The sequence below is a fragment of the Magnolia sinica genome, chromosome 3 (assembly GCF_029962835.1).
Source record: "Magnolia sinica isolate HGM2019 chromosome 3, MsV1, whole genome shotgun sequence".
In the NCBI taxonomy this organism is placed as follows: domain Eukaryota; kingdom Viridiplantae; phylum Streptophyta; class Magnoliopsida; order Magnoliales; family Magnoliaceae; genus Magnolia; species Magnolia sinica.
Window position 1 is genome coordinate 112,178,319 of NC_080575.1, and position 25,207 is coordinate 112,203,525.

Below are 25,207 nucleotides of genomic sequence, written 5' to 3' on the forward strand. Positions count from 1 at the left end.
TCAAATAGTTAGGACAATTCAATTAGTGTGATTTTTAGTATATTATTCATCAATCTAGATTATTACAAATATTGGATTGGTGAGCATTTTTTGGAAAACAACGAACAATTACTAATAGTCTAGCCCAAAAGAAAATAACAACTAGTATTGTTGATGCAGTTTTTCGGTAGACCCTCCCTGATTAACCTGTCTAAACCTGCATAGAAAAGAACAAGAGACAAAGGAGACCCTGGTTTGTACAAGGGACCCCCCGATGCCTAAGTCAGAACATTGGGTCTTTAGTAGGGTAGGATCTCTTTTGGAAAAGAGTCACCAGTCAAGTATTAGGATATGAATGTGCGTATCTTACATTGGTTGAAGATACCTCTATTTATAATAGGAGAAAGATGATACCTTGAAGAGTCTTTCCCAATATATAGGGGATAAATCTGCTTGGAATTCATCAGGGATCTTCCCAAGATCATTGTTATCTGAGACTCTCGAATCTGATCTGATCCTCCGAAGATCTTGAGAGAGATTTTCGGGTTGTTGGAGACATTCTCAGGCTGTTAATCCAAGGATAAATCATAAAGATTATGTCGAATGTCGTTCAATGGGCAACTGCCTTGTGAGGGTAGTTCTGATCTATGGCCGACATATAGTCAACCTATGATCGACCTATGGGCTAGGTTGCTAATTGGCCATTTAAGTGATCTTACCATTGTGTTCTCTTCGAGTGTCCTTACAATTGCATGGACCTCCCTGAAGGTCGGCCTGTTTCTAGACGTGGAAGCCCCTTGGGGCTCGAATTTTAAAGACCTGTGCTATTTAGTAGAGTTAGTCCATTCTGTATGTCGACCTATCCGACTTAACTAATTTTCCACCCAACAGATATAATTGAATACTTTATCTTATGTTGAGTGCAGTTTGGGTCTAGTCGAAGGTCGACTGGTTCTATTTGAATATGACCTAAAAGAGAGTAATTTGAATATTGGGTATCGATCCGGTTGATTTCAAGATAAGCTAGACCCAACCTGTTTATCAATTCAGGTTGACCAAACCTGTTAAGCAATTTAAGTCAAACTTTTGAACCCAACATTGCTCTATGAGTCCGGATTTTGAGCATAGCCCCATTAGTTGTTAGGTTAGGTCCAATGACCCATGGGGTTGACCGGACCCATTTCAACCCCTACTGCAATCTTCAAGATCAAGACAAACCCAGACTTAAAAAGGGTCGGGCTTGTGAGACCTAAATCAGGTCATCTCAAGCAAGGGTAATATACTTAGAACCCAACCAGTTGAAACTCTAGGAGCCTGTTTGTTAACGCTAAATTTTTGTACTTAAAGCGAAATTTGGAAAATGTTCCATGTTTAGTGGTGTTTGTTAATACAGTAAAAGGAAAGCGTTCCACCATTTTATGTTAAAATTTTTCTATAATGGGAGTCTTATGTTGAAATTTTATTGTGATGAGAGTCTAGGTTAATGGGGAACGAAGAATGCGCCATGTGATTTTATTTTTTTTAATCCAAAATTGTCCTTTGTGGCAGAGATTTTCTCCCTTGTGTTATAAACATCCCAACTTTTAACATGGAGCACTTCTTTGAGCCCACCATGATGTATGTGCATGTTTCATCTATTTTTAAAGATCATTTTAGGGCTTGATTCCAAAAATGAGAGGAATATAAATCTTAGGTGGACCACACCATAGGAAAACAATAGTGATTGGATATCCACCATTAAAATTCTCCTAAGGCCTAATGTACTGTTTATTTGACATCCAATCTGTTGATCCAAAACTTTTATGGCCCCCAAAAAGTTTTTAATGGTCAACGTTCATTCAACACTGTTTTCCTGTAATGTGGTCCACTTGAGATTGGGATATACCTCATTTTTAGTCTCATACCATAAAATGATCTAGAAACATAGATGGATGGCACGGATGAAACACACATCATGGTGGGGCCCATGTAACACCGACCACCAGCCATTGGCTGGTGGCCGGGGAGTAGCCAATCCGTTTCCGCATTCGTGGAGTGGATACTGACAGGTTTGAGTACCGAGACTCACCAATGGAATGAAGTCACCAAATTCGGTTGGCCCCATCATGATATCATGATGTATGTTTTGTATCCACGCCATCCATCCATTTGAAAAAATAATTTTAGGTGAAGATCCAAAGAATGAGTCAAATTCAAAGCTCCAATGGACCTCACCATAGAAAACAGTGGAGAGAGTGATGCCCACCATTAAAAACTTAAATAGGCCACGAAAGTTTTTGATCAAGCTGTTATTTATTTTTTCCCTTTTTTCATGTCTGTGTTAACTTGTGAACAGGTTGGATTTCAAAATAAAAATCATGGTGAGCCTTAGGAAGGTTTCAAACGTAAGCATCAATCTCCCCACTGTTTTTTGTGGTGGGGTCAAATACTTATTTGGATCTGCCTCATTCTTTAACTCATGCCCTAAAATTATATTTCCAAATTGATGAACAGTGTAGATAAAGCACATACATTATAGTGGGCCCAGAAAACTTGTGACGTCACTTCAATAGTGAATCTCGCTACTCAACCCGTCAGTAGCTAATGTCCAAGTAGTGCCCAGACGGGGATTTCCTTATGAAGCCTTTTGCAGGAAAATCGAGCCCAATGAAGTTGGGAGGGGTCCACCAAGATGTTTTTGAGAAATTCACCCGGTCCATCCGTTTTGCAAGGTCATTTAAGTACGTGTGACTAAAATTAAAGTTTATCAAATACTTAATTGTGTCATACAAGAGGAAACAATGGGTATTCAGAAGCATTTTTATGGCCATTAAAGTTTTGTATCAAGCCATATTTTAGGTGTTTTCACTTCATCCAATTGGGAATGACCTTATAAATGATTTGGATAGCATATAAACATCAAGGTGGAGCCTAAGAAGGTTTTAACTGTATGAACTTCTTTTCCTAATTTCCCCACGTGTGACCCATTTGAGTTTTGTATCTACCTTATTTGTGGTTGAACGTCCTAAATTGAGCTCGAAAAGTGGATGGATAGAATGGATGGATGGACGGAATGGATTTCTTACATACATGTTCTAGTGAACCCCACCTAACATCCTTGCACAGAACTTCTTATGAAGAGGAAATCCACATCCATGGTACCCTGTTGTACGCGGATTTCAGGCTTTCACAGTTAAGTTACTATGTTGGGAGCCATTGTGGGGTTCACCACGATGTTTTTGATAAATCCACTATGTACATCCGGTTTTTGAGCTCATTTTAGGATAAAAGCCAAAAAATAAGCAGAATCCAAGAGTCATGTGGGCTGCAGCAAAGGACAGTGATGCTTACATGCCATCCATACCATTGATAATGGGATGAACTGGAAATAAATATACTAGCTTGAGTCAAAACTTCCATGGCCCCATGAATATTTCACCCGTGGCAGTTCAAATCTCACATTTTCATCCCAGTTAAGTATTGGATCCGGCTCATTTTTGGTCTCTTCTTCTAAAGTGAACTCACAAAGCGGATGGATGTAGTGGATTTATCAAAAACATCATGTTGGGCCCCACATAGGTTCGCAGCGGAGGAGCTTCCTGCAAAAGCTTTTCTTGTGAAATCCGCGTCCTACCCAATCCACATGTGTTCGGATGCACCCGAGGTGAGCACCATTGTCTCACCAGTTCCGTCTCACCAATTATGTGGGCCTTATTTGAAGGTTTTGTTGCTACTGGTGCTCAAGCCTACGTGACGCATAGTGACAATCTTCCTGCTAAGAAGAATTGAGGGCCTTATGAATAGTGATATTTTAGCTTTCTATTAAGTATTTTAGTTTATTTGAATTAAATATAATAATTTTATTTTTATTTAATAAAAAATAAAAAATTTTATAATGTAAAATATTTCGAAACGGGAGATAGTGGCAAATGTGTCAAATTAACATATTTCAGACATTTTAGATGTTTGTTAACAAAGAGTTTATTTCAAATTCAATACTTAATTTTCAAACTTTAGCCATAATTATCAAACAAGTTTTTTGACTTCAAATTTCAGATTTCAAATTCAGTCTTTAGACTTCAGATTTAACAAACGGGTCTAAGATGTTTTTCAGTATTTCGTATCAATGAATGCCCACCCATCCTATGGATAAATGATAATTTTATTTTATTTTTTTTGACAAATAACTACATACTTAATTTTTCCAATACCTTTTTCAAAATGATTTCCAATTGAAGTAAATAATTATCATTAGAGTACTTTTCCTTAAATTTATTAAAGTGGTTTGGGTAAAGGGGCAGCGAGCCACACCATGATGTTTATGTGAAATCCACCCAAACTGTTAGGTGAGTCACCCCATGTTAAGCCGAGGACCAAAAACTCAGCTCCATCTATGATTCAAGTGAACTACATGATTGAAAATAGTGTACAAGGCAATACTCACCCTCCAAACTGTTTTAATTGGTGTGGCCCATAAAAATCACAGATGAGTCTAATTTTTTTGTCCAAGCTTAAATTTTGGTGTGACATCTAATGGTTAAAGTGAATTTCATATAATCATCTTAGTGGGCCTAAAAAAAACATGCGTGCACATTTCTCTTCCAATTGTTTTATTTGATGCCCTTGTGAAACGTATGCTAGCCCGAATTGTTGGCCTTGGGCTTAACGTGGGATTACACATCTAATGATTGGAGTGATCTTACATACACATCATGGTGGCCCTAAAAAAAATTAAAAATCAAAGGTGGGTATTCCACCAAAATCTTTAATATATCAGCCAAAGAAGTTAGGAGAGGGAGGCCACCCTTGATTATTTTGGGAGCCCATTATGATACATATGTAAAGGCTCATGATGTGTATGCAAAATTTACTCCAACTATTAGATGTGTAATCATACATTAGGTCCAAGGCAAAAAAAAAAAAACTAGGCTAATCCAAGTGAGCCACACAAAAGGAAATAGTTGGAATGAGAGACACCCACCCTTAAATTTTATGGATCCCACCATGATAATTATATAAAATCCAATTTAAATATTAAATGCATACATAACTTTAGGCCTAGGGTGTAAAAAAAAAAAAAGGTCATTCATAATTTGGCCACACTAAGAGAAAAGGTTTGGAGGGTGAGTGTTGCCTAATACACCATTTCCAATTATACAGCTTAGAGCAGAGTTTCAGCTAGGGCTGTACATGAACTGAGTTAGCTTGGTTAGCTCGCTCAACTCGACCTGAAATAACTCAATTCAACTCGATTCGAAACTGAGTTCAAGCTGAGTTGAGCTGATTTTTTGAGCTTGAAAAAATTTCAAGCTAAGTTCGAGCTTGCCCGAGCCCGACTCGAGTCGGATCGAACCAGTTCGGTGACTCGGTTGCTTTGATATCGATGTTGCTCACCAAGTGTTTGATGAAATGACTCAACGAAGTGTCAGCGGGTGGCAAGAAAGGTATGTACATGAAACAAATACCCTTTTTTCTTTTTTTTCTTGATTTTGATATTGCCTACAAGGTGTTTGATGAAATACCTGTAAAATTGCTGTTGCAGTTTGGCATACTGTGAGAATTTGAAGGTGTAGTTCATGTGTTTGTGAAAATGTTGCACAGGCGAACGTGGCTTGATCTTGACTTGAACTCGGCTCGAACTAGCCCGAGTTGCTGACTGAATCGAGCCGAGCTGGCCAGTCAAACACAAGGACCGAGCGGAGTTGGGCTGAGCACAGCACGGTTCAACTTGTGTACACCTCTCGTTTCAGCATTGCGCCTGGTGGTGGTGACATTTGGTGGTCTAGGTGCCAAAATGCTTTTGCTTGCACGACAGACTGTCAAAGCTTAGATTAGCAAGGTAGCTTATTAGAAAAAAAGATAGTTACGTGAATTCTATATTAAGTAACTAGATTAGGTAAATTTTCTAATTAAAAAACAGCATAATTTATTTTCATGATCTAATCTAAAATTTGGAACCACCATTTGGACTATTTTATTTAAATTATTTATATGCTAGGTGAACGATTCAAAGTAACTACAGTGATGCTGGGGTCCAGTGGTACATGCTCTATGGGTGACACATGCGTTTTATCCACGCCCATCCACTTTTTTCAGATCATTTCAGGACTTGCTTCAAACAAGTTTAAATCAAAGATGGAACACATCACAGGAAAATAATAATGATTAAACGTCCACCCTTAAAAACCTAATCTTGACAAAGGAAGAAAACAAATACCAGCTTGATCAAAACTGTTTCCTGTGATGTGGTATATTTGAAAATTGGAACTCTCTCGTTTTTGGGCTGACGTCATAAAATGATACGGAAAAAAAAAAAAAAGAAGAAAAAAGATGGATGGCGTGGATGAAACACATACATCATGATGGGCCCATGTAGCACCAATCAGCAGCCATTGGCTAGTGGCAGGGTCACTGGCCAATCCGCTTCCGGTGCAATGGACCATCCATCACTCTCAGCAGAATATCACAGTTTTTTTTTTTCTCAAAATCCAGCCAGGTCCGCTCATCATGTTCGACGACACAAATGGACACCAAACAAAGATCAACAATGGCGTTTTTACCAGCTCTCCTTTCCCCATACGAATGTGGCCCTCCTGATCAATGGCCCATGGCATTTTCAGGGTAGGCCCTCCCTAACAGATGGCCAGGATCACTTCCACATGTTTCCACGACAGCACGCGCGCCCGCGATTCACCCTTTTTTATATCACCTCGCGTGAAATCGACTCTCCATTCCTCCCCGTTATAACCTGAGAGAAGAGAAGCGGAACCGTTCTCTACACCGTTGCTGCGTCTACATATCTTCTTCCTGAAAATCTATCGAGGGTAGGGTTAGGTTAGGGTTTGGAGAATGGAAATGGAGGTGGTGGGGCGGCACGCCCTCCTCTTCGACGACGACGCCATGGCCGCCTTCGTTAACTCCCAAGAAGCCCTGATCCATTGGAATTCCCTCCTCATTGACCGTTATGACGTCCGTCATCTCCTCCACAGCCTCCCCACCTTCACGAAACGCCGCACCCCTCCTCTCTCCGATCCCGATGACGGCGTCTCCCTCTCCGATCTCGATCGCGAGCGATACCTAGATCTTCCTCCCGACGACTGCCACGAAGATAATGCTTCTGAAGGTTCGTTTCTGCCCCTTCTCTTCTCTCTTATCTTTTTCGCAGCCAGCTACAAATGGTTTACATGGTATTTCTGTGAAATTCTCCATCTTAGGGCTTCAAATTTCAGTAATTTCATTGTTTAAACGAACTCTTTGGGATTTGAGGGAATTGGATAATTAAAATTTATTAAAACGACTGAACTCTGGCTTTAATTCGGAAGAATAACTAGAAAAAAATCACAATAACCTTTTTAATGAATGCTTGTACTTGCGATTGGGATATTATTTCTACTTTTGATTCTTTTAATTTCCCTAGATGCTTAGAAGATGTTGGATTAGATAGTTATCACCGTTCATCGAAAACTGCAATAGAATCATCCCTACCAGGGTGCGTTTGGGCATACCCTCCAAATTGGGGTTGACAGCGGTTGCATGGGAGATGCAATACTCTTGTTGTTTTGGGCAAGGTTGAAAATGGGACCTGCAATATGCAAGCTTCTTCGTTTTCCTTCAATAGTTTTTCATTTCTTCTGCACTTGTGATTTCCATCTAGTGTATGTATGCTATCTATCTTGGGAAACAGTAACATCCAAATGTATACTTAGTAGGAAAAATGGGTGGAATTGCATAAATTTTCAATTATCGATTCATATAACCATTGACTAGGATTGTCTTGGCTGTCGTTGTCTGGTAGATGTACAAACGTGCCGCTGTAATATCTTGCTAGATATTGGTCTTCCGCACATTTATCTCATGCTAACCATTAAGTGCTTCAGCGCTGCTTACATACCATTTTAGAGCGTTGATGCTAGTCACAAAGTGCTTTCACACTTTTTAGATGAGCATTGGTGGACAATTACGGTTCATATCCTTTCTTTATCAATGTATTTATGGAAATGCATTGCATACTTGATTTACTAACACATTTGAGTAGGAGGCCAAACTTAAAATTCTCAACACTGGTCATTTTCTTATGTATTCAGTATTCACACAACTTGATTCCTTAAAAAAAAAATAAAAATAAAAATAGTCAACACCATTCTACTTGAAAATCATATTGAATCTTGTTGAGAGTCTTTACCTTCGGAGAATCATTGACTAGAATTCTACTAGCATATTATAAAGAGCGGAGGTTTTGCATGCCTTTCCACAAAGAAGTTGGTCTTTCACATAGAATGAGATTTCCCATATGGTGCTTTTTTTTAAAGGTAATGAAATTTATTAATGGCAAAACCAAAAAAAAAAAAAACCAGCAAAAACAAAAAGAGAGGCAAGGACAGCTACCGAACTAAACAACTAAGAAATCCAGATTACATCCCTTGATATTGGGGGAGGACACCGTCCATTCAAAAATCAACAATCTGAATCTTAGGGAGATGCTATCCGTCGACTTTTTGGAGTTGTCAAAGCACCTAGCATACCTTTCTTCCCAAACCTCCCACCAAATGGTGAGTAAAGACATTCTCCAAAGAGATCTCTTGATATTTGGAAGATTGATACCGTTCCACGCTAGCAAGCAAGAATCCACTGAATTCAGCATGGTCCACCAGATTTGAAACCGACCCAAGATATCCGCCCATATCAGATTCAGGAAGGAGCAAGGAAAAAATAAATGATCCATAGACTCTCCATCTCGCATACAGATGCAATAGACATTCAGGATAACCATAGCCATTTTTCTCAAGTTTTCTATAGTGAGGACTCTCCTTCTTCCCAGTAGCCACCTGAATGCAGCTTGGAGGAACAGGGTATGACCAAGCAGACTTAGTACAACACTCAATAGGATGCACGTATCTGCCCAAAAAGGAGAAAAATGATTTAACCGAGAACCGGCCCGAAAAATCAACTTTCCACACCCTTTTGTCTATTACGTCTTTGTTAGGGACAAGAAAGTGAATACGCTCCAAGAAGGCAACGTAATCATCCACTTCCTCGTCACATAGACAATGTCTGCAATGGGGTTCCCAAACAACCATCCCACCAATGCGAGAGAAACAAATTGCCACATAAACAAAGGGATCCAGTGCCAAATTGAAAGTGGAGAGAAATTCATACTTTAATACATAAGAACCTACTCATTCATCCTCTCAAATGCTGATTTTTTCACCATTGCCTAGAGGGAACCCAACTCCTTGAAAGAAAGAGTCTTTGATTGACGAAACATATTTCCACAAGGCGTAGGCCCTATAGAGCAATGAGCCTCTAGTCCACCAATCCTTCCTCGAGAGGCCATATTTGCTGGTGAGAACCTCTTTCTAAAGGGCTTCATCTTCCTCCCCAAGCCGCCAAAGACATCTTTCGAGCAACAAATGTTCATGGATCTAAGGGTCTTGATACTGGCCCCCCCTGCCCCATATGGTTTGCTAACTCCCCCCCCCCCCCAAAAAAAAAAAATAAAATAAAATAAAATAAAATAAAATAATGTCTATGCTTCTCAAGTCTTGAAATCACCGACGCCGAACATTTGAAAAGCAACACAGAGTACATAGGAAGATTGGACAAGGCCACTTTAATCAAAGTGATCCAATCGCCAAGGGAGAGATATCTACTTCTCCATCTAGCTAGCATCCTCTGAACTCTTTCCACCACTTTATACCACAAGTTCTTTGTCGGGTTTACCCACACAAAGTGGACACCCCACAGTGGTAGCCAGAAGCAATCTGGCTATGCAACTGAATATCTCAGCCAACCTCTCCACTTCTTGAGGCTCCATCCACACTCCGAACATCTTACTTTTGGAAAGATTGATTTTAAGGCTCAATACAACTTCGAAACACTTAAAAATGGTGCAAATGTTCTCCTCCATGCCCTATGAAGCATCGCAAAAGAGGAGCGTATCATCCACGAAGTGGAGGTGCGAAATGGGAGATGACATACCTTCAATCAAGAAGTCTCGAGTAAAACCTCCTTCTCGGCCCCTCCCGAGCATATTGCTTAACACCTCCATTATCAGGAAGAAGAGAAAAGGAGATAAAGGGTCTCCTTGCCGAAGGCCCGGGGAGCTTCTAAAGAAACCTTTGGTGGAGCCAATAATAAGAACGAGAAATGGGCCGGGCTAACATATTCCCGAATCCAACACCTCCACCCACAATTTCAACATCATATAATTGAGGAAGCTCCAATTGATACGGTCGCATGCTTTTTCAATATCTAGCTTGCATGTGATACCTTTTTCTCCCCCGTTGTGCCTAGAATGAAGACGTTCATGAGCAATTAATGCGCAATCCAAGATCTAACGACCCGGGACAAAGGCACTTTGATTCGCTGAAATGATGCTTCCTATAATGTTCCAAAGCTGTGTGGCCAAGACTTCCGTTAAAATTTTGGCTAAAATTCTCTAAAGGACTTTCAGTCAATCAGTTTAATAGGTGGCCCATATGGTACTAGGTGATACCTAAGTAAAAAATTGCACTTGAAAAGCGTATGAACTCCACAGAAAGATCCCTTGAATCCTGTACCCTTAATGGTTTCAAACACCTCTCTCTTTATCTGGTAATGCCTTGTTATAGTGGTTGAATATTAACTAAGCATCATGCTACCGATGACTGCTTTGATCCTAACAATGCTCAGAGCATCGAGTTCTTGAGTCTTGACACAATAAGGCAAGAGATAGGTTTCATACCAAGGAAGCTGGCAGATCTTCAGGTCTCAAGTTTCTTATGCTATCTCTTGTTGAAATCTATTTATCTTGTGAAAATCCTCAGGTCCTCTGTTTTAGGTTACTCTAAAGAGCCAGGCTACTTTTGAATCATTAGATTTTTGGGTGATGGCTTCACTAACGAGGATAATTCCATCCACTTCTACCTTGGCAATGCCCATCTGGTATTTGCACATTGACTTTAGGATCACCTTCTCCCTCTGGGAGTCTGGGTAGTGGGGAAATTTGACAAAGAGACCAGAAAAAACTAATGAGAGTCGCTGAGGATGCCTGATGTAATTTACTTGGAAATAATGCAAGGGAGGTTGTTTCAATGTGTTTGGTTAAGAATTGATATAACTGGATGCGTTCTTATAAATCTGGAACCAATTTTGTCATTAAAATAATAAAATAGAATTTCCCCTTCCTGTACTGCTTAAGATGATTTCTATGAAAATGGGATGAAGAGAAGTGGCTTATTGGTACGAGCATCATATGGACGAATTGATGGAGAAACTTCCTATTGGGTCCACTTTGCATGCGTCATCCAGATGTGTGGATAGTGGTGTTTGGATATAGTTATATTATGATGATTAAAGTTATGACTCTTCGGAAAACAATTACAGTTATGATGACAACGAATATATGGTGTTTGGCAGTGCAACTACCTATCCATATAAGCATGTGTGGATGGTGCAAAGCTTTTTAATACTGGATACTTTCTCACGTGTCTGCATGTGTGGGAGGATGAGTGCAATTTTTTGGTCATGCTCCGCCATTCTGTATGGTCTTGATGTCCTGATTGTCTTATAATCATGACACGTACAGTTTTTAAGTGCATGTGCATCAACCATCCTACTCCAACCATTGTATTCCCTTTCAAATAAAAATCGAAATCTACAGTGACTTGCATAGGCGGAATGTGGTAGGTGTATAGAGGTGCCTACTCCAGTACTGCTGATTTGGGGGGTAATAATTTGTGTATAGAAGGCCCACAGCATACATCAGATGAGCCACCCCATGTTTTGTACTGATCCCAAAACCCATAAGGACCAAATCAAAGGGAACAGTGTGCAATCTTGCCTATCTAAATTCACATGGTGGGCCCACCTTAATTTTGGAATATCTTGATTTTTTGAGTGTCCTTCGATCTTAGTAGTACACATCAAATGAACGAATTAGATGGCAAATGCATGCCACAGTGGGCCTGGCACAAGTAATGGTAGGCATGACCACCCCAACTCTTCTTTATGGTCCAGTCCACTTGAGTTTTGGATGAGCCTGGTTTATTGGGCTGCAATGATTCTGCACACCTGATAAACAGTGTGGATCTCATGTACATTACCTCCCTTCACATGGCTATGCGAGGCATGCTAAATGGACTTATCAAAATAGCTGGATTGGCCTTTTTCTTTGAATCCAGCAGTCAGCATGGTGCAGCTATTAACACCGGAGAAAATAGGCATGACGTAGTGCTATTTTGCTAACTACGCTAAGAGAATAGTGTATCAAGGCACCAAAACAAAATTACATATGCAGATGGTCCTATGTTTGTGCTAACTGCACTATAATGCACACTAAACGGGCCCATAAAGTATAACTAGAAAGTTCTCAGTATATCATATGATTTGCCTTTTTCAAATGTCGATATTTATCTTCTTTTGATTCTTTTTATCTTTATCAATATTCTAACAGTCATGGGGTACTTTAATCCTTAATGACTTTGGTCCTTGGAGGATGGTTTCTGATAGTTTGGGTACATTAGAGGACGGCGATTCTTTTCTTCTCCCTGGTCTGCTTAGTTTTCCGTGGAAGGATGTTGCCGTGTGTAGATGTCAATTTCGGGAAGTACTTTACCTCTTTGGTCTGATGATGCTGACCATAAGAAATTACTTGCTAATATGTATCACGATGATATTGGATAATACAATGCATTTCCGAGCTTGCAGGGAGGATGCCTAATTTACTTCATTTGCATCTCGCACAGCGACGAGTAAGAAGCTTTTTACCTATTCTCTGTACTTCATTTGTCTGCAGTGAATTGCTTGTTTATAACCTAGCACACGCATTTTGAAGTGACATGTTAAAATGTAAATTTGATTTAAGATTTTCTATTTGCCATTGTGCAGAAACAAACAAAGCATCAGATTTTGCAGTTGGCGGCACTTATCAAGCTGTTGCATTTTCATATGGAAGCACCTGTGCTTCTGGTGGAATGAAGAATTCTGATCCTGGGTTGGAATTTCCTGGTTTCCATCCACCGTTCCCTGTGCCTGAAAGCCTAGTAAACAACCTGGTGAGTACACCCGTAAATATATGTTTTTTCACTGGATATATTTGTTTTGCATATAACGTAGGTTATGTTGTTTGTAGATTGCTACTAATGCCTCTTCAAGCTGGCCATATGATAATATTCCAAGACAAGTGTGTTATTCTAAGGCTTACTATGTCTAAGTTTCAGATGCTTGGAGCAGCAATGAAGTTCTGACCTAAGGTTGCCATTTGTGGGACCTAGTTTCCTTGTTTCATGACCAAAAAGGACAGTGCAGGTGGGATTAGAATGATAGAATTGGATCACTCTATGAAGAGATGTCATCCGGACGATCAGTTTAGTGCAATTGGGATGAACTATTCTTCGTAAACTTCATGCTTCTCATTCTTTTTACTTGTATCAGAATATCCTGAGAACCAATGCATGTCTTTTGAAATGATTTAGTAGGAACTGCAAGAATTGAATACTATGATTATCTCAAATGCTGCCATTGTTGACAGCAATGCTTTTTTCTTGGTTGTTTTTGCAGCCTCCTACAGAGAAGGTGCACCAGATCATTGCAAGAACTGCTACATTTGTCAGTGAACATGGAGGACAGTCGGAAATTGTCTTGAGGGTGAAACAGGGAGACAACCCAACATTTGGGTTTCTGATGCCTGACCACCATCTTCATGCATACTTTAGATTCCTTGTTGAACACCAGGAACTTTTGAAAGCGGAAACCGATCTTAAACCTCCAGATGAAGAGAAGGTTAAGAGTGGACAGAATCAGGCAGGTGGGGCGTTGTCACTGCTCGGATCTGTATATGGATCTGGTGAGGATGAGGATGGTGCACTTCAAGTTGTGTCAGAATCTAAAGAAACGGACCCTGGTAATTCTGTTGGTACTGTCAATATTCCCTTCTCGCATGGATCAAATCAAGCAGAATCTTCTACCTATTTGGCTGTGGAAGATGAGGCAGCTATCAAGCACCTGTCTGTTGCTTCCAATAAAAAAGCCTCATCACCCAAAAGGAGTCCTTGTGTTACTGCAGTCTCTGTTGGTACTCATAGCAAGAAAAGAGAAACTGAAACCTTTGGTTCAATTCAGTTTTCTGTGGATAAGCCACAGACCACTCCTATGTTGAGCATGTCTGAGGTTGAAGAACCTTTCATTTTGGAGCCTCCATCATCCATAAGACAAGCTGTAGACAAAATAGCTGAATTTATTCTGAGAAATGGGAGAGAGTTTGAAGCAGTCCTCATTGAACAAAATAGTACAAATGGGAAATTCAAATTCCTATTGCCATCGAACCAATATCATCCATATTATCTCAAAGTTCTCCAAAAAGCTCAAGAGGTGCGTTATTTCCTAAGGTTGACCCTAAATACCTTGTAATTCTAACTTTTACAAAAATACCAACTACTTTGTTTTACTTGTTTATTCATTTATTTATTTTTATGTTGGTTTGACTACTGGCAACATTTCTTGAACTTGGGATCTATGACAATGATACACACATAATTCCTCTTGAGTTTGTTTTACCTTGAAATTCACGTGGTCTGTGGGAACCTGTATTGCAGGTTAATGTTTTAGACTTTTATATGCAATTTACCTTTTAAGTATTGTTAGGCACTGATGAGATCAGCAATACAGTAAGATAAGATTAAGGTCACTATTCGTTCATACGATTGATAAAATTAAAATCATAGGAGTATGATCTTTCCATATCTGCCAGATACACCGAACAATTGTCACCGGGGGTCATCGTGTATATTTAAGAGATCGCAAATCTTTTTCACTGAAACTGAGATACTAGTGTCACTCAAATAGAACAATAAAACTACATATAGGCATGGTTCAGTTTCTATGGATTTTGCTTGCTTCACGTTCAGGAAAGTCACCTATGCAGTCATAAGCACATGTTTCAGGCCGCAAATCTTTGTTTTCATAATGAAGGGGATTCGTGTACTTGTCAAATCAAACTGAAATAGTATGGAGAACTTGAGTGCTGGCACATCTACAAATTAGATAAAGTGGCAAAGACTTGGAAACTTTAAGCAAAATAGTACGGAGCAAAGGAATTGTGTAAATGGTTAAACTTCTGGGCAATGCCAATGTTGATATTTCTAGATGAAATTAAGAAAAGGAGGTTAAATAAAAGTGATATCTTAAAAAATACATGCTTTAGCTGAAAATACTTGAAAGTATGAGTGATTTTATTTTTTGTAATGGAAACTATGAATGAATTATTGATCCTTTATATATATATAGATCATTTCAATATTTCTCCTCATTATCACATGGTACTTTTATATAGTATAAAGTTGAAATCACAAAGTCCTGTTTTGAATGTGCTTGGTTCTGCAATTTTGTGATTCACAATGATCTGATTTCTGAAAATTCAGCTATGAATCTGTATGAGGGAATATTCCATTTATGAATGCAACAGTCTTGCTCTCTTGCTAAATGCTTCCCATTTTGCTCTCCTTTTTCAGTCAAAGCTGCCAGGGAAGAGTCTTGCTTCTCAGAAACATGATTCACGGAGCCATGCATCTAGTAAGGAAAAAATTCGAGAGATGGGTAGGTCTAAAAGCAAAGACATTGCACCATCCAAAGGATCTGCTGGAAATGTGGCAAACACGGCAAACCAATCGAACGGGTCACATGTTTCCGAGAGAAAAGAGAAGTTTAAAATGATTATTGGCGGGCCAAAGAAGGATGCACAAGACCTATCTTCCAAACCCATCCAACGACAATGTGGAATGAGTGAGGATGCAACTGCTGCTATTGTTCTGGCTGCAACAAGAGGTCATAGGCATCCCAAATCAGATACATACCCAAAGACATCATTTGATGATTCTGGTACAGGCATCAGTATTGGTGAGGGTGCGCGTACCTCAAGCATTGGCAGTCTCCCCCTGTCAGGTCATGTGCCCAGTTCCATCTCAAAGCCTGTTTCTAATGGGGAGCCAGGTTTCTCTATGCCTGTTGGATTGTCCGAAGCTGTTAGACCATTAGACAAAGAAGGTGGCGGAACCAGTAATGTGTCAGTTGCCAAGGCTATTGCAAAAACAGCAGCCCTTGCAGCTGCCAGCGAAGCTGATTCCTCTGAAGCCTGCTTGACAAGAGAGCAGAAGCAGAAGGTGGAGAGATTGAAGCGGGCCAAGATGTTTGCAGCTATGATAAAGGGTGGCACCCACCATTCACGTGAACTCTTACCTCATTTATCCATCAAGCAATCAGATTCTGCCCTTTTGGATTCACAGGAGTCCTCTGGTTGTAAGGCAGGGGCAACACGTCCCTGTTCCTCACAGGCTGCTGCTGCTGCTGCTGCTGCTTTGAATGTCTCTGGTGCTGAATTTCCTGATCTTATTGCCAGAGAAAGAGAAGGTAGCTCAGCACCTGTAGAGGTCGGTGGCCAGGATACGATGGAAACGAGGAATGATTCTGAAGATGATCATGATGCAGAGCGGAGGATAAGGAAGAAGCACAGGTCAAGATCTAGAAGGCATGAAGAAGACTCAGAGAAAGATCATAAGCACTCCAGAAAGAAGCATCGGTCCGACCACCATTCTTCACACCATAGCAGAGACAACGATCGCAAGTATAGAAAAAGTCATTCTCACCATCGACAAGAGCACCACCATAGTTCTTCTGAAGATGAGCATCTGCACGGAAGCAGGTCTTCCAAGCGCAGCAGAAGGAGACGTCATGCAGAAACAGAGCGTGAGATTGAGGAGGGTGAGATCGTTGAAAAGCTGGAGAACCATTTGGATACCAGTGGAGTTGAAGATAATGGTGAGAGAGACAGGTCGTTGGATTGTGCAAATGATCTTCAGGACAAATCAGTGCCAATGGTGGACAATGATCGGCCACCATCATCCGATGCCACAGAGGTTCCTGATGATCTGAGAGCAAAAATCCGGGCCATGTTGTTGGCAACCATGTAGTATGGGTTGTTCTTGTTGTACTGTTAGCATGGCTGCAATCCTACCCCATGAGGTGAATATCAAACTCCTCGTGTTCAAAATCTTCCCTTTCTCCATTCAATGAAGTTTTGAAACTTGCAAGAGAGAACAGATAATAATAAAGTTCTTTCCACTTCTCACCATACAGAAGGTATCACGAGCTTGCAAGGGGATCCGTGATTTGCTTCTCAGAATGCAGGACATCCAAATCATGTAGATAGTTGACCCCAAATATCAGGGCGGCCTGCTCGTCAGGTGGCCAACACGGTTTAAATAAATGGAGGGCTGATGGTCTGAATGAATGTTTAGGCATGGTCTGTGCGATGAGTGGATCAGTATTACTTCTGAGAGAAGTGAATTTCATGGTGCCCCCTCCTTTTGCATGGGGAAGATGCCTTACACGCCAGTCAGATGCAGGTGATAATTTCTCACGTCTTATATCCTTTCAGAGTAAGCTGGGAAAGATGTGCGCACTTGCAATTGCCTAGCAACTAATGTCAGAGCTGGGTCTGTCTGGGCCAGGTTGAAGCATGCCCGGGTGCAGCCATGATCTAACGTCCTTATTTTTAATGGCGGTTCCAAGGAAAGGTACTTGTAGTGTTTTTTATTTTGTTTTGTTTTTTTATTAAGGGTGCATGGAAAGCAGTAAAAACTGTCTTTCGTTGAATCTATTTTCACTGGCATTCAAAATATCTGTTTTTTGTGCAACATGCAAGTAATAAAGCCTTGGAGTAACTGGAATTGATGTGGGTCTATGAATTGGACGTCGTACCTCACTCTTTTCTTTTTGTATTGCAATTTCTCAATTATAATATAATGATTTTTTAACTTTCCATCTATAAACAGAGACTAGAAATGACGTCTTATGTCAATGATACTATCTTCAATTGAATGACGCCCTGTTATGCAGCGACATGGATTTTAAATGAATGTAATTCAGATATGTATTGAATATAATGAGATAGAGCTACTTAAAGCTTCCCCATGAAACGGGGCATGGATCGGAGCCACTATGAAGCGAGTTTTAGGCGTTGAACCCTATGAATTCAGTGACCCGAGTCTGATGGCAGCCGAACCTGTCAGCCAAGGATTTGGGCATGCCGTGGGCTAGATCCACTGACTTAATACACTAAGAAGGCCTGCCAAATGTTAATAAAGTTGTTAGAAGAAAGCCTACATCTCCCTTTTAAGTATAAAACACAATACAATACGAGGAAACACCCAGTTCTGTGGAAAGATGATTGTAATCTTCTTGAACCGATGACCTCGATGTTGAAACCCACAAAATCTACCACTGAGCCTGAGTGAGCCATGAGTAGGGACCCTGGCTAATGCATACCCATTAGTTCATTTGGTGGGCCACTCCTGCTGGACCATTGATTTTATTTTATTTATTTTATTTATTTTTTTGGCAAGACTTGACACCGACTCACCCTCTAACAGGTCTTGATACCAAGTCACCTTCTAGCGGGTCTGACTTGCCAAGTTAGCCCGGAGTCAGGCAAGTCAGATCCAATGCGGTACAATCTGGGTTCATCTTGACGCAGTCACCCTGCTAATAATCAGATCGGGTTGACTCACTCGAGTCACGAGTTGACTCATCGGGTTGGCCCAACCATTGGTGCGGACTGACCAGCCCGGCTACCAAATCTGATGCAGAGTGACCAGCCTGATGAGCAATCTACTCTAGGATCGGATTGGATCTTTAACACGAGTCCCTACCTTTCCACGTATGAAATGCAAGCGTTAGGAAAGTTAACTCCTGCCCTTCTGCACTTTGCAGATCTCACTGCCGTGTTCCAGATATTGGTGACCATCATTCTCACATGTAGCACGGATGAACAGTTATGAGAACCATTCAAAAAATCACACTGATCGAGCAATGCTTACCATCATCCAATTGGTCGCTATCAAATGCATTGTTAAACCCAAAACAGTGGTGTTTCCAATTCAATGGAAACACAGGTATCGACAGTTGTCCATCCACAATCGGTAACTCAATTGGGCGGTCTGGATTTGTCTACGACTGCATCATTTATTGAGTGGATGGGACGCTATTCTTAATTGGTGATTAACTATTACAGCAGCCTGCACGGTGAATACGAACTAGCAAATGCAGGAAACGGATTGGCTACTCCCCTTGCCATCAGCCAATGGCTGGTGGTCGATGCTATGTGGGACTCACTATGATGTATGTGCTTCATCCATGCCGTACATCTATTTTTCTAGATCATTTTATGGTATGAGACCAAAAATGAGGTATATCCCAATCTCAAGTGAACCACGTTACAAGAAATAGTGTTGAATGTAGGTCGACCATTAAAAACTTTTTGGGGTCCATAAAAGTTTTGGATCAAGCTTATCTTTGTTTTTTTCCCGAAATCTGAGTATGTATGATATAATCAACAGATTAGATGTCAAATAAAAGTACAGTGGGCCTTAGGAGGATTTAAATGGTGGATATCCAATCACTATTGTTTTCCTGTGTTGTGGTCCACATGAGAGCTATATCCCTCTTGTTTTTTGGATCAAGACTAAAATGATCTGTAAAAATGGATGAACGGAATGGATGAAACACATAAATCATGGTGGGGCCCACAGAGCACCGACCACCAGCCCACGGGCTGGTGTCAGGGGGAGTAGCCAATCCGTTTCCGCAAATGCAGGACGCGGATTGCGTACTACCCCCGCACGTCTCTAGCCTCGAACGGGCAGTTCTGTGGGCGGGCCCACTGTCATCTATCTGTTTATCCACGCCGCTCATCCCTTCTCTCAAATAATTTTAAGTTATGCATACAAAAATGATGTACATCCAACGCTCAAGTGTACCACATCAAATAATAAGCTTGGTTTGCATTAAATGTCAGTTACGTTAAATGCAAGAGTCTATCTGTGGTGTGGTCCACTTGAACGTTGAATCTACCTCATTTTTGTGATTATACATTAAATTGATCTGAGAAAAAAAAACGGACGGCATGGATAAACAGATGCATCATGGTAGGCCCACCCACAGAACTGCCCGTTCGTGGCTAGACACTGGCCGGGTAGGACGCAAACGCAATCCGCGTCCGCAGATGGTTTGTTCCCATTGGAAAACTTGCTGGACCGGAATATGGTACATCCATTTCTCTAGAACAGACGTTACTCGCAGGACTTAGAGAACAGGGATATGGTACATCCATCTCTCTAGAACACACGTTACCTGCAGGACTTAGAGAACAGGGATATGGTACATCCATCTCTCTAGAACACACGCTGTAAGATAACCTGTCATCTGACATCAGCTGTGTCTTTTACCCTTACAGTCAATAGTAAATTTTATTTTTTTTCCAAATAAGTAGAAATTGGACGATCCTAACCATCTAATTTATAGACTTTCAAAGTATCATTTCAAAACAGATTAAGTTGAACAGTCCAGCATACAGAATGGGAAAGTGAGAAAAGCTAGTAGAGTAGTCAGTCTAGACGTGTGACTTTTGAAACACTACGTATCGATGATAGGGCCCACCATATGGATAGCTCTGATTGATACATCAGCCTGCGACGTATTCTGCGAAGATATGGCTCAACCACAATGTACCATTTCTTCAAGTCCTACCGTATCATATCGGGAATACATCCGTCCGTACGTTAGTCAACACTCACCAGCGAATCTTCATTTGATTGGCTGAAAGGCAAATCCACGAAGCAACCTAGAAAGTCCCCTCGAGCAGAAATAGAGCCGAGAATCCGCGGCCATAATTAATAACCTACATCCGGCAGCATGCTAACTTCTCATGCAGCCCTACTTTTTCCACCAACACGCCTCTTATGTAGGAAATCCGCACCACTAAAACGGAAGACCCCATCATGAAGATCACCTTCTTGAAGATCTGGATAACCAGATCATTGGGTGGGCCCAACATATATATCAAGTCAGATCATTGGTTATCCATTGATTCAACGGTGTGGATCACTTGACTGTCTGCCTCAGAGCGATATCCTACCCAATGGCTATATGACAAGCTAGCATACATCCGGCTGTGGGTGATGAGTTCTCGTCCTCCCCACCAGGTCGTGTACTGCACAAGTGGTACTTGTATATGATGATCGGAAACCAGTGTCTTCGTGAGTCCCCGATTCAGAGGGTTTTTGACTTTTTGTGTTAGCTTGTTAGTACACAACCATGTCAGTACATACACTCCATGTTAGCCACCCCCACGATTCAGAGGGTTACAGTTGCATTAACGGTGGGATTCTGGGATCAACGCTCGTTCGCTATTGGACCTAACAAATGAAGGGTTCTGATCCAGCCCATGCATCACGTGTATTCAATGCACGCTCAAGTCTCACACGTCACCAGAACCAATGTACCGGAATTGTCTCCGCACCACCTGTTTTCCGCAGCGTGTTAAACAATCATGAACTGTGGGGCCCACCAAGTATTATATGTAAATCCACTCCATTATTTGAACCGTACATACAAAACACTGTTACTACATATAAAAAAAACAAAATCAAATGGTCTACTGGGAACAGTTCAAAAATTGCACCTAAAACCTACGAGTTACGCAGTATGGGCCACATACACCTATAACTTCATCTTGGTAAGTCACGCCCGATTAACGGGTCTGATGAAACATCCACACCATGGTGGCCCACACACAACCATATGGTTAGCATCCAATCCCCATTGCTCCCTATGGTGTGGCCCACATGAGTAGGGAATCTCTCTGATTATTTTCCCCAGGGCCTACACTCAAGGATAAAACACGATGTACGGATTCGATTTTCATATATTCAACAGGTGGGCCCCACATAGGTTAGGTGTTGTAAAGGATTCCAGTCCACAAGAGCAGAACCAAAATACCACTTCTCAGTTTCATGATAAATCTCCAAAACAAGCTACATCCGTGTCAAAGTAAAACTCCATGCCTATCAACTTCATGCTTTATCTACTACACGTGTACGAGACGCTTTTCTTGACTCGCAATCATCTCACCCCAACAAACCCATTTCATTTCTCAATTGCATTTTGAATTTGACTCGGAATAACCGACCCCAACAATCAATCAAAATGCATTTTGATTGGATTCCAATATGGAAAAACAAACAAAAACAACGACCCATCAATCAATATGCAGATTGATCTATCCACAGACAATACTATTATCATTATTTCAACGTAGATAATAACAACATTAAAAAAGAATGCATTTGTATCTATTATCTCATTTTCTTTTCTCCCCAAAAAAATAAAAGAAAATGAAAAAAAGAAGAGAACAAGAACATGAACTGATAAACTTTTAATTCCCCGGAAAGTTTGGACTGCTGATTTTGCTGTTGTTGCTGTTGAGATTGTTGTTATTGTTGCTGTTGCTGTTGCTGCCAGTCTGATGGGAGCCGCTGCCAATAATGGAAGTGATCGCAGCCACTAGAGCTGCAGTGAAATTCGGGTCTGCTGTTATGGCCGCTGTCGCTGCACTTACGGTGTCCGCCAATGATGGATGTGGCGTTTGCTGCTGCTGCTGCTGCTGCTGCAGCTGCGCGAATTGTGTTGGATCCACATTCGGCGAGATCTGAAGGCCTGAGAATTTTGATTGGTTATAAAGCGCTTGGCCGAAAATCTGCGGCAGCTGCTGTGGTGGTGGCGGTCCAAAAGCTTGAGTGGTGGTTGGGAATGGCCCTTGGAATTGAGTAGGTGGCCTTTGGAATTGTAAAGGGTTGGGAGATTGAGTGAGGTCGAGGGTAACAGTTGGAAATGGCGCGGATGCGGATATCGTCGCCATGCTCGACGAGCAAGGCAAGAGCGTTCTTGCTAGGAAATTCGGATTCATTAGACCGTCGGAACTCGACATTGATCCGGATAACAGCATACATGCTGCAGCTGATGTGGTTGATGCCATAGCCATGGCTGCAGGAGGAAGTGGATGGTTGTGATTGCCTTCATATGTAGTTATGAGAATGGATCGGTCTTCAGCGCATCTTTGAACCTATTGGTTGTAACAATTCAACGGTTTGGATTAATCATTTAATAAATTAAGATGATTGATGGGGCCCATTTTTTAATCATAGATCAAATGTAATTACATTGAAACTTACTTGTTTACGAACGGGGCATCCAGCAGCCATGGTGCAACGATAATAAGCACGGGGACATGGGTTTCCTTTCGCCATCTTTTGGCCGTACTTCCGCCATTGGCATCCGTCGGTGATCTGTGAAAAGGAAGCGTTTCGATTAAACAAACGGCTATCATTGACAATTGAGATTGGTAATGAATTTCATATGATTCATTGATTTCTTACCATTGGAGCTTCCGATCGTGCTCGGACGGAGACTCGAGCTTTCCTCATAGTGGCTTCTGTGGATTGTTCAGCATTCTTCGATGGTGGTAATTTGGGAAGCTTGTTCTGAGCCCATTCATGTGATGCCTGATCCGGGCTCTCTTCTTTACCGATTCCTCTACTGTCGCTGGCGTCTTTCTTGTCGTGATCTAATGGAACTATGTCGCCATTGCTGGTATTGTTTTGTACATGAATTTCCTTAGATACCACTTCTACGTTGTTGCGAGGCGATCCTGACTGATCATGGCTCCTCCCTTCAGATGAAGATTGAGAAGGCTCATCTGTTTCAGCGGTGGCAGCTGGACCAAGATCCATGAACTGCCTTGGAACTAAAAATCCGCCGCCACCTCTTACTACATGTTTCTTTTCTTCTGTCGTTTCATCCACAGTCTGAAACGGTACATGTTTCTTTTCTTCTATTGTTTCATCCATATTCTGAAACGACGACAACCGTAGAATTAAATCACCATGAGAGGTGAGTTTAGAACATAAAAGTATCCAAGTTTGTAAGTAAAGCTACCTGATGTTTTTGGACGGTCTCGATTTTGGGATTTTGTTGCTGCATCAATGTCACAAGATGCATCTGTAAACTGGTGTAATTGCTGCTCACTTGGCTTAGCATTCCTCTCAATCGTTGGTTCTCTTCATTCATGCGGTCTAGCTCGGCTTGTAATACTGCTAACTGAAAGAATGGTATGCAGACTGATTAGCACAAAACAATAATCGACGAATTCCATTGATATTTAGATGCAGTATTGGTTGAAATGTATAACCCTGTTCAATAGACAGTAAATATGAACAAATTGCAATTATTTAAAATTGCATTTAGATTCTTTTCAAGATCAGCTTGAAAGTAATACGATTGTGATTTCTACTTATTGCAATTCATTTTTCAGTTGTGCAACCAACAACTACCTAATATGCATCCAACTAATAAATTCAAATGTTTTTGTTCTTACCTCATTCTTTCCTTCTTTCTCATCCACATTTGACGAAATCCCATCATCAACCATCGATTGGTCGCTGCCCGTATTCGCAGTAAGAAGGTGCAAACCCGTCTATTTTGAAAAAAAGGGATAATTCAAGAATTCAGCATCACCCCAAATACAAAAATTAAAAAATAAAAATAAAAAATAAAAAATAAAAAATAAATCGAATTACTCACATTTACACCGAAATTCATCCTCGCGCCTTCATTCGAGTCTTCCTTCTTGATATTGTCGAAGTTCGTGGCCTTAACATCGAACTCCTGTGCCCGATATGTGGTCTTCTCAGCGAAGAAATCCATCTCGTTGACTCGTTTCTCATTCATCGTTGCTGTTGCCGGATCATCTCTGTAATTAAGATTCATTGAGAAGTCCATGAATTCGCGCTTACGCTTTTGATGGTGAATTGCGTTCAAGAACGAGTTAGGCTGAGACACGAAGAATCCGAGCGAGTCTGAATCGATACTGAGTCCTCCTTTGTCCATAAAGCAAGAAACTTAGAAGAAGAAGAAGAAGAGGAGGAGAGAGAGAGAGAGAGAGAGAGAGAGAAGGGTGTGAAGTAGGAAGTCTTTGAAGTCTTTTCCAAGAGCAGTTCCCACGCCAATATAAAGGGCGGGTGTGATGGGGATACAGAACAACGACTCGCGGTTTGAAATTATATCCGTCTGACGTGGACTATATGCAATGGCTACTCGCGGTAACATCAAACTGAATCCTACTCCACCAGGGACGCGGATTGCGTACTACCCGCTCCGTCTATCTGGTGGACCCACCGTCTTTCTTACCTGACCCAAAAATAAGGCCCGATCAGTCATCACCGTAGTCTGAGGAAATCAACGATTAAAAATCTATACATGGTCAGCTTACTCAAGGGGCCACCTGATGACCAGAACGGCCTACCAGTCGACCCACACGGAACATACGCGGAACGTCTTGAACCATCCACGGATCATACATATACCGTTTGTGGTGGACGAC

The 25,207-nt window shown here is 41.1% G+C and overlaps 2 protein-coding genes across 12 annotated transcripts; one reads left to right on the plus strand and one right to left on the minus strand.

Moving 5' to 3' along the window:
• The first annotated feature begins 6,684 nt into the window (after positions 1-6,684).
• Positions 6,685-17,754, plus strand: LOC131240747 (uncharacterized). 11 transcript variants are annotated; one of them, XM_058239193.1, is made up of 6 exons: positions 6,943-7,081; positions 12,646-12,689; positions 12,826-12,992; positions 13,158-13,303; positions 13,498-14,307; positions 15,447-17,754. In XM_058239193.1, exons 4-6 carry the CDS (start codon positions 13,286-13,288, stop codon positions 16,899-16,901), a joined length of 2,283 nt encoding a protein of 760 aa, XP_058095176.1. In that variant the 5' UTR covers positions 6,943-7,081; positions 12,646-12,689; positions 12,826-12,992; positions 13,158-13,285; the 3' UTR covers positions 16,902-17,754. The 11 variants fall into 11 exon arrangements, 9 of the variants coding, with proteins under 9 accessions (XP_058095168.1, XP_058095177.1, XP_058095176.1 ...); XR_009168859.1 differs by lacking the exons at positions 12,646-12,689; positions 13,158-13,303 and having other exon boundaries at positions 6,685-7,081; positions 15,447-16,953; positions 17,068-17,754; XR_009168860.1 differs by lacking the exons at positions 12,646-12,689; positions 13,158-13,303 and having other exon boundaries at positions 6,685-7,081; positions 15,447-16,953; positions 17,369-17,754.
• Positions 17,755-22,027: 4,273 nt separating this feature from the next.
• LOC131240748 (probable WRKY transcription factor 31) lies at positions 22,028-24,794 on the minus strand. Its single transcript, XM_058239195.1, has 6 exons — positions 24,409-24,794; positions 24,203-24,301; positions 23,764-23,925; positions 23,205-23,678; positions 23,001-23,114; positions 22,028-22,891 (listed from the first exon to the last, which is right to left on the minus strand). The coding sequence occupies exons 1-6, from the start codon at positions 24,712-24,714 to the stop codon at positions 22,205-22,207; spliced, it is 1,842 nt and encodes a 613-aa protein (XP_058095178.1). The 5' UTR covers positions 24,715-24,794; the 3' UTR covers positions 22,028-22,204.
• Positions 24,795-25,207: the final 413 nt, after the last annotated feature.

What these genes read in the sequence shown, in the direction of transcription:
- LOC131240747 (XM_058239185.1), top strand. Translation starts at nt 6,808, where the DNA reads ATGGAAATGGAGGTGGTGGGGCGGCACGCCCTCCTCTTCGACGACGAC. An exon ending in CGAAGATAATGCTTCTGAAG is followed by an intron (nt 7,082 to 12,825) that starts GTTCGTTTCTGC and finishes GCCATTGTGCAG; the next exon opens with AAACAAACAAAGCATCAGAT. An exon ending in AAAGCCTAGTAAACAACCTG is followed by an intron (nt 12,993 to 13,497) that starts GTGAGTACACCC and finishes TTGTTTTTGCAG; the next exon opens with CCTCCTACAGAGAAGGTGCA.
- LOC131240748 (XM_058239195.1), bottom strand. Translation starts at nt 24,714, where the DNA reads ATGGACAAAGGAGGACTCAGTATCGATTCAGACTCGCTCGGATTCTTC. An exon ending in GGATGAATTTCGGTGTAAAT is followed by an intron (nt 24,302 to 24,408) that starts GTGAGTAATTCG and finishes TTTTCAAAATAG; the next exon opens with ACGGGTTTGCACCTTCTTAC. An exon ending in AGACCGTCCAAAAACATCAG is followed by an intron (nt 23,679 to 23,763) that starts GTAGCTTTACTT and finishes TCGTCGTTTCAG; the next exon opens with AATATGGATGAAACAATAGA.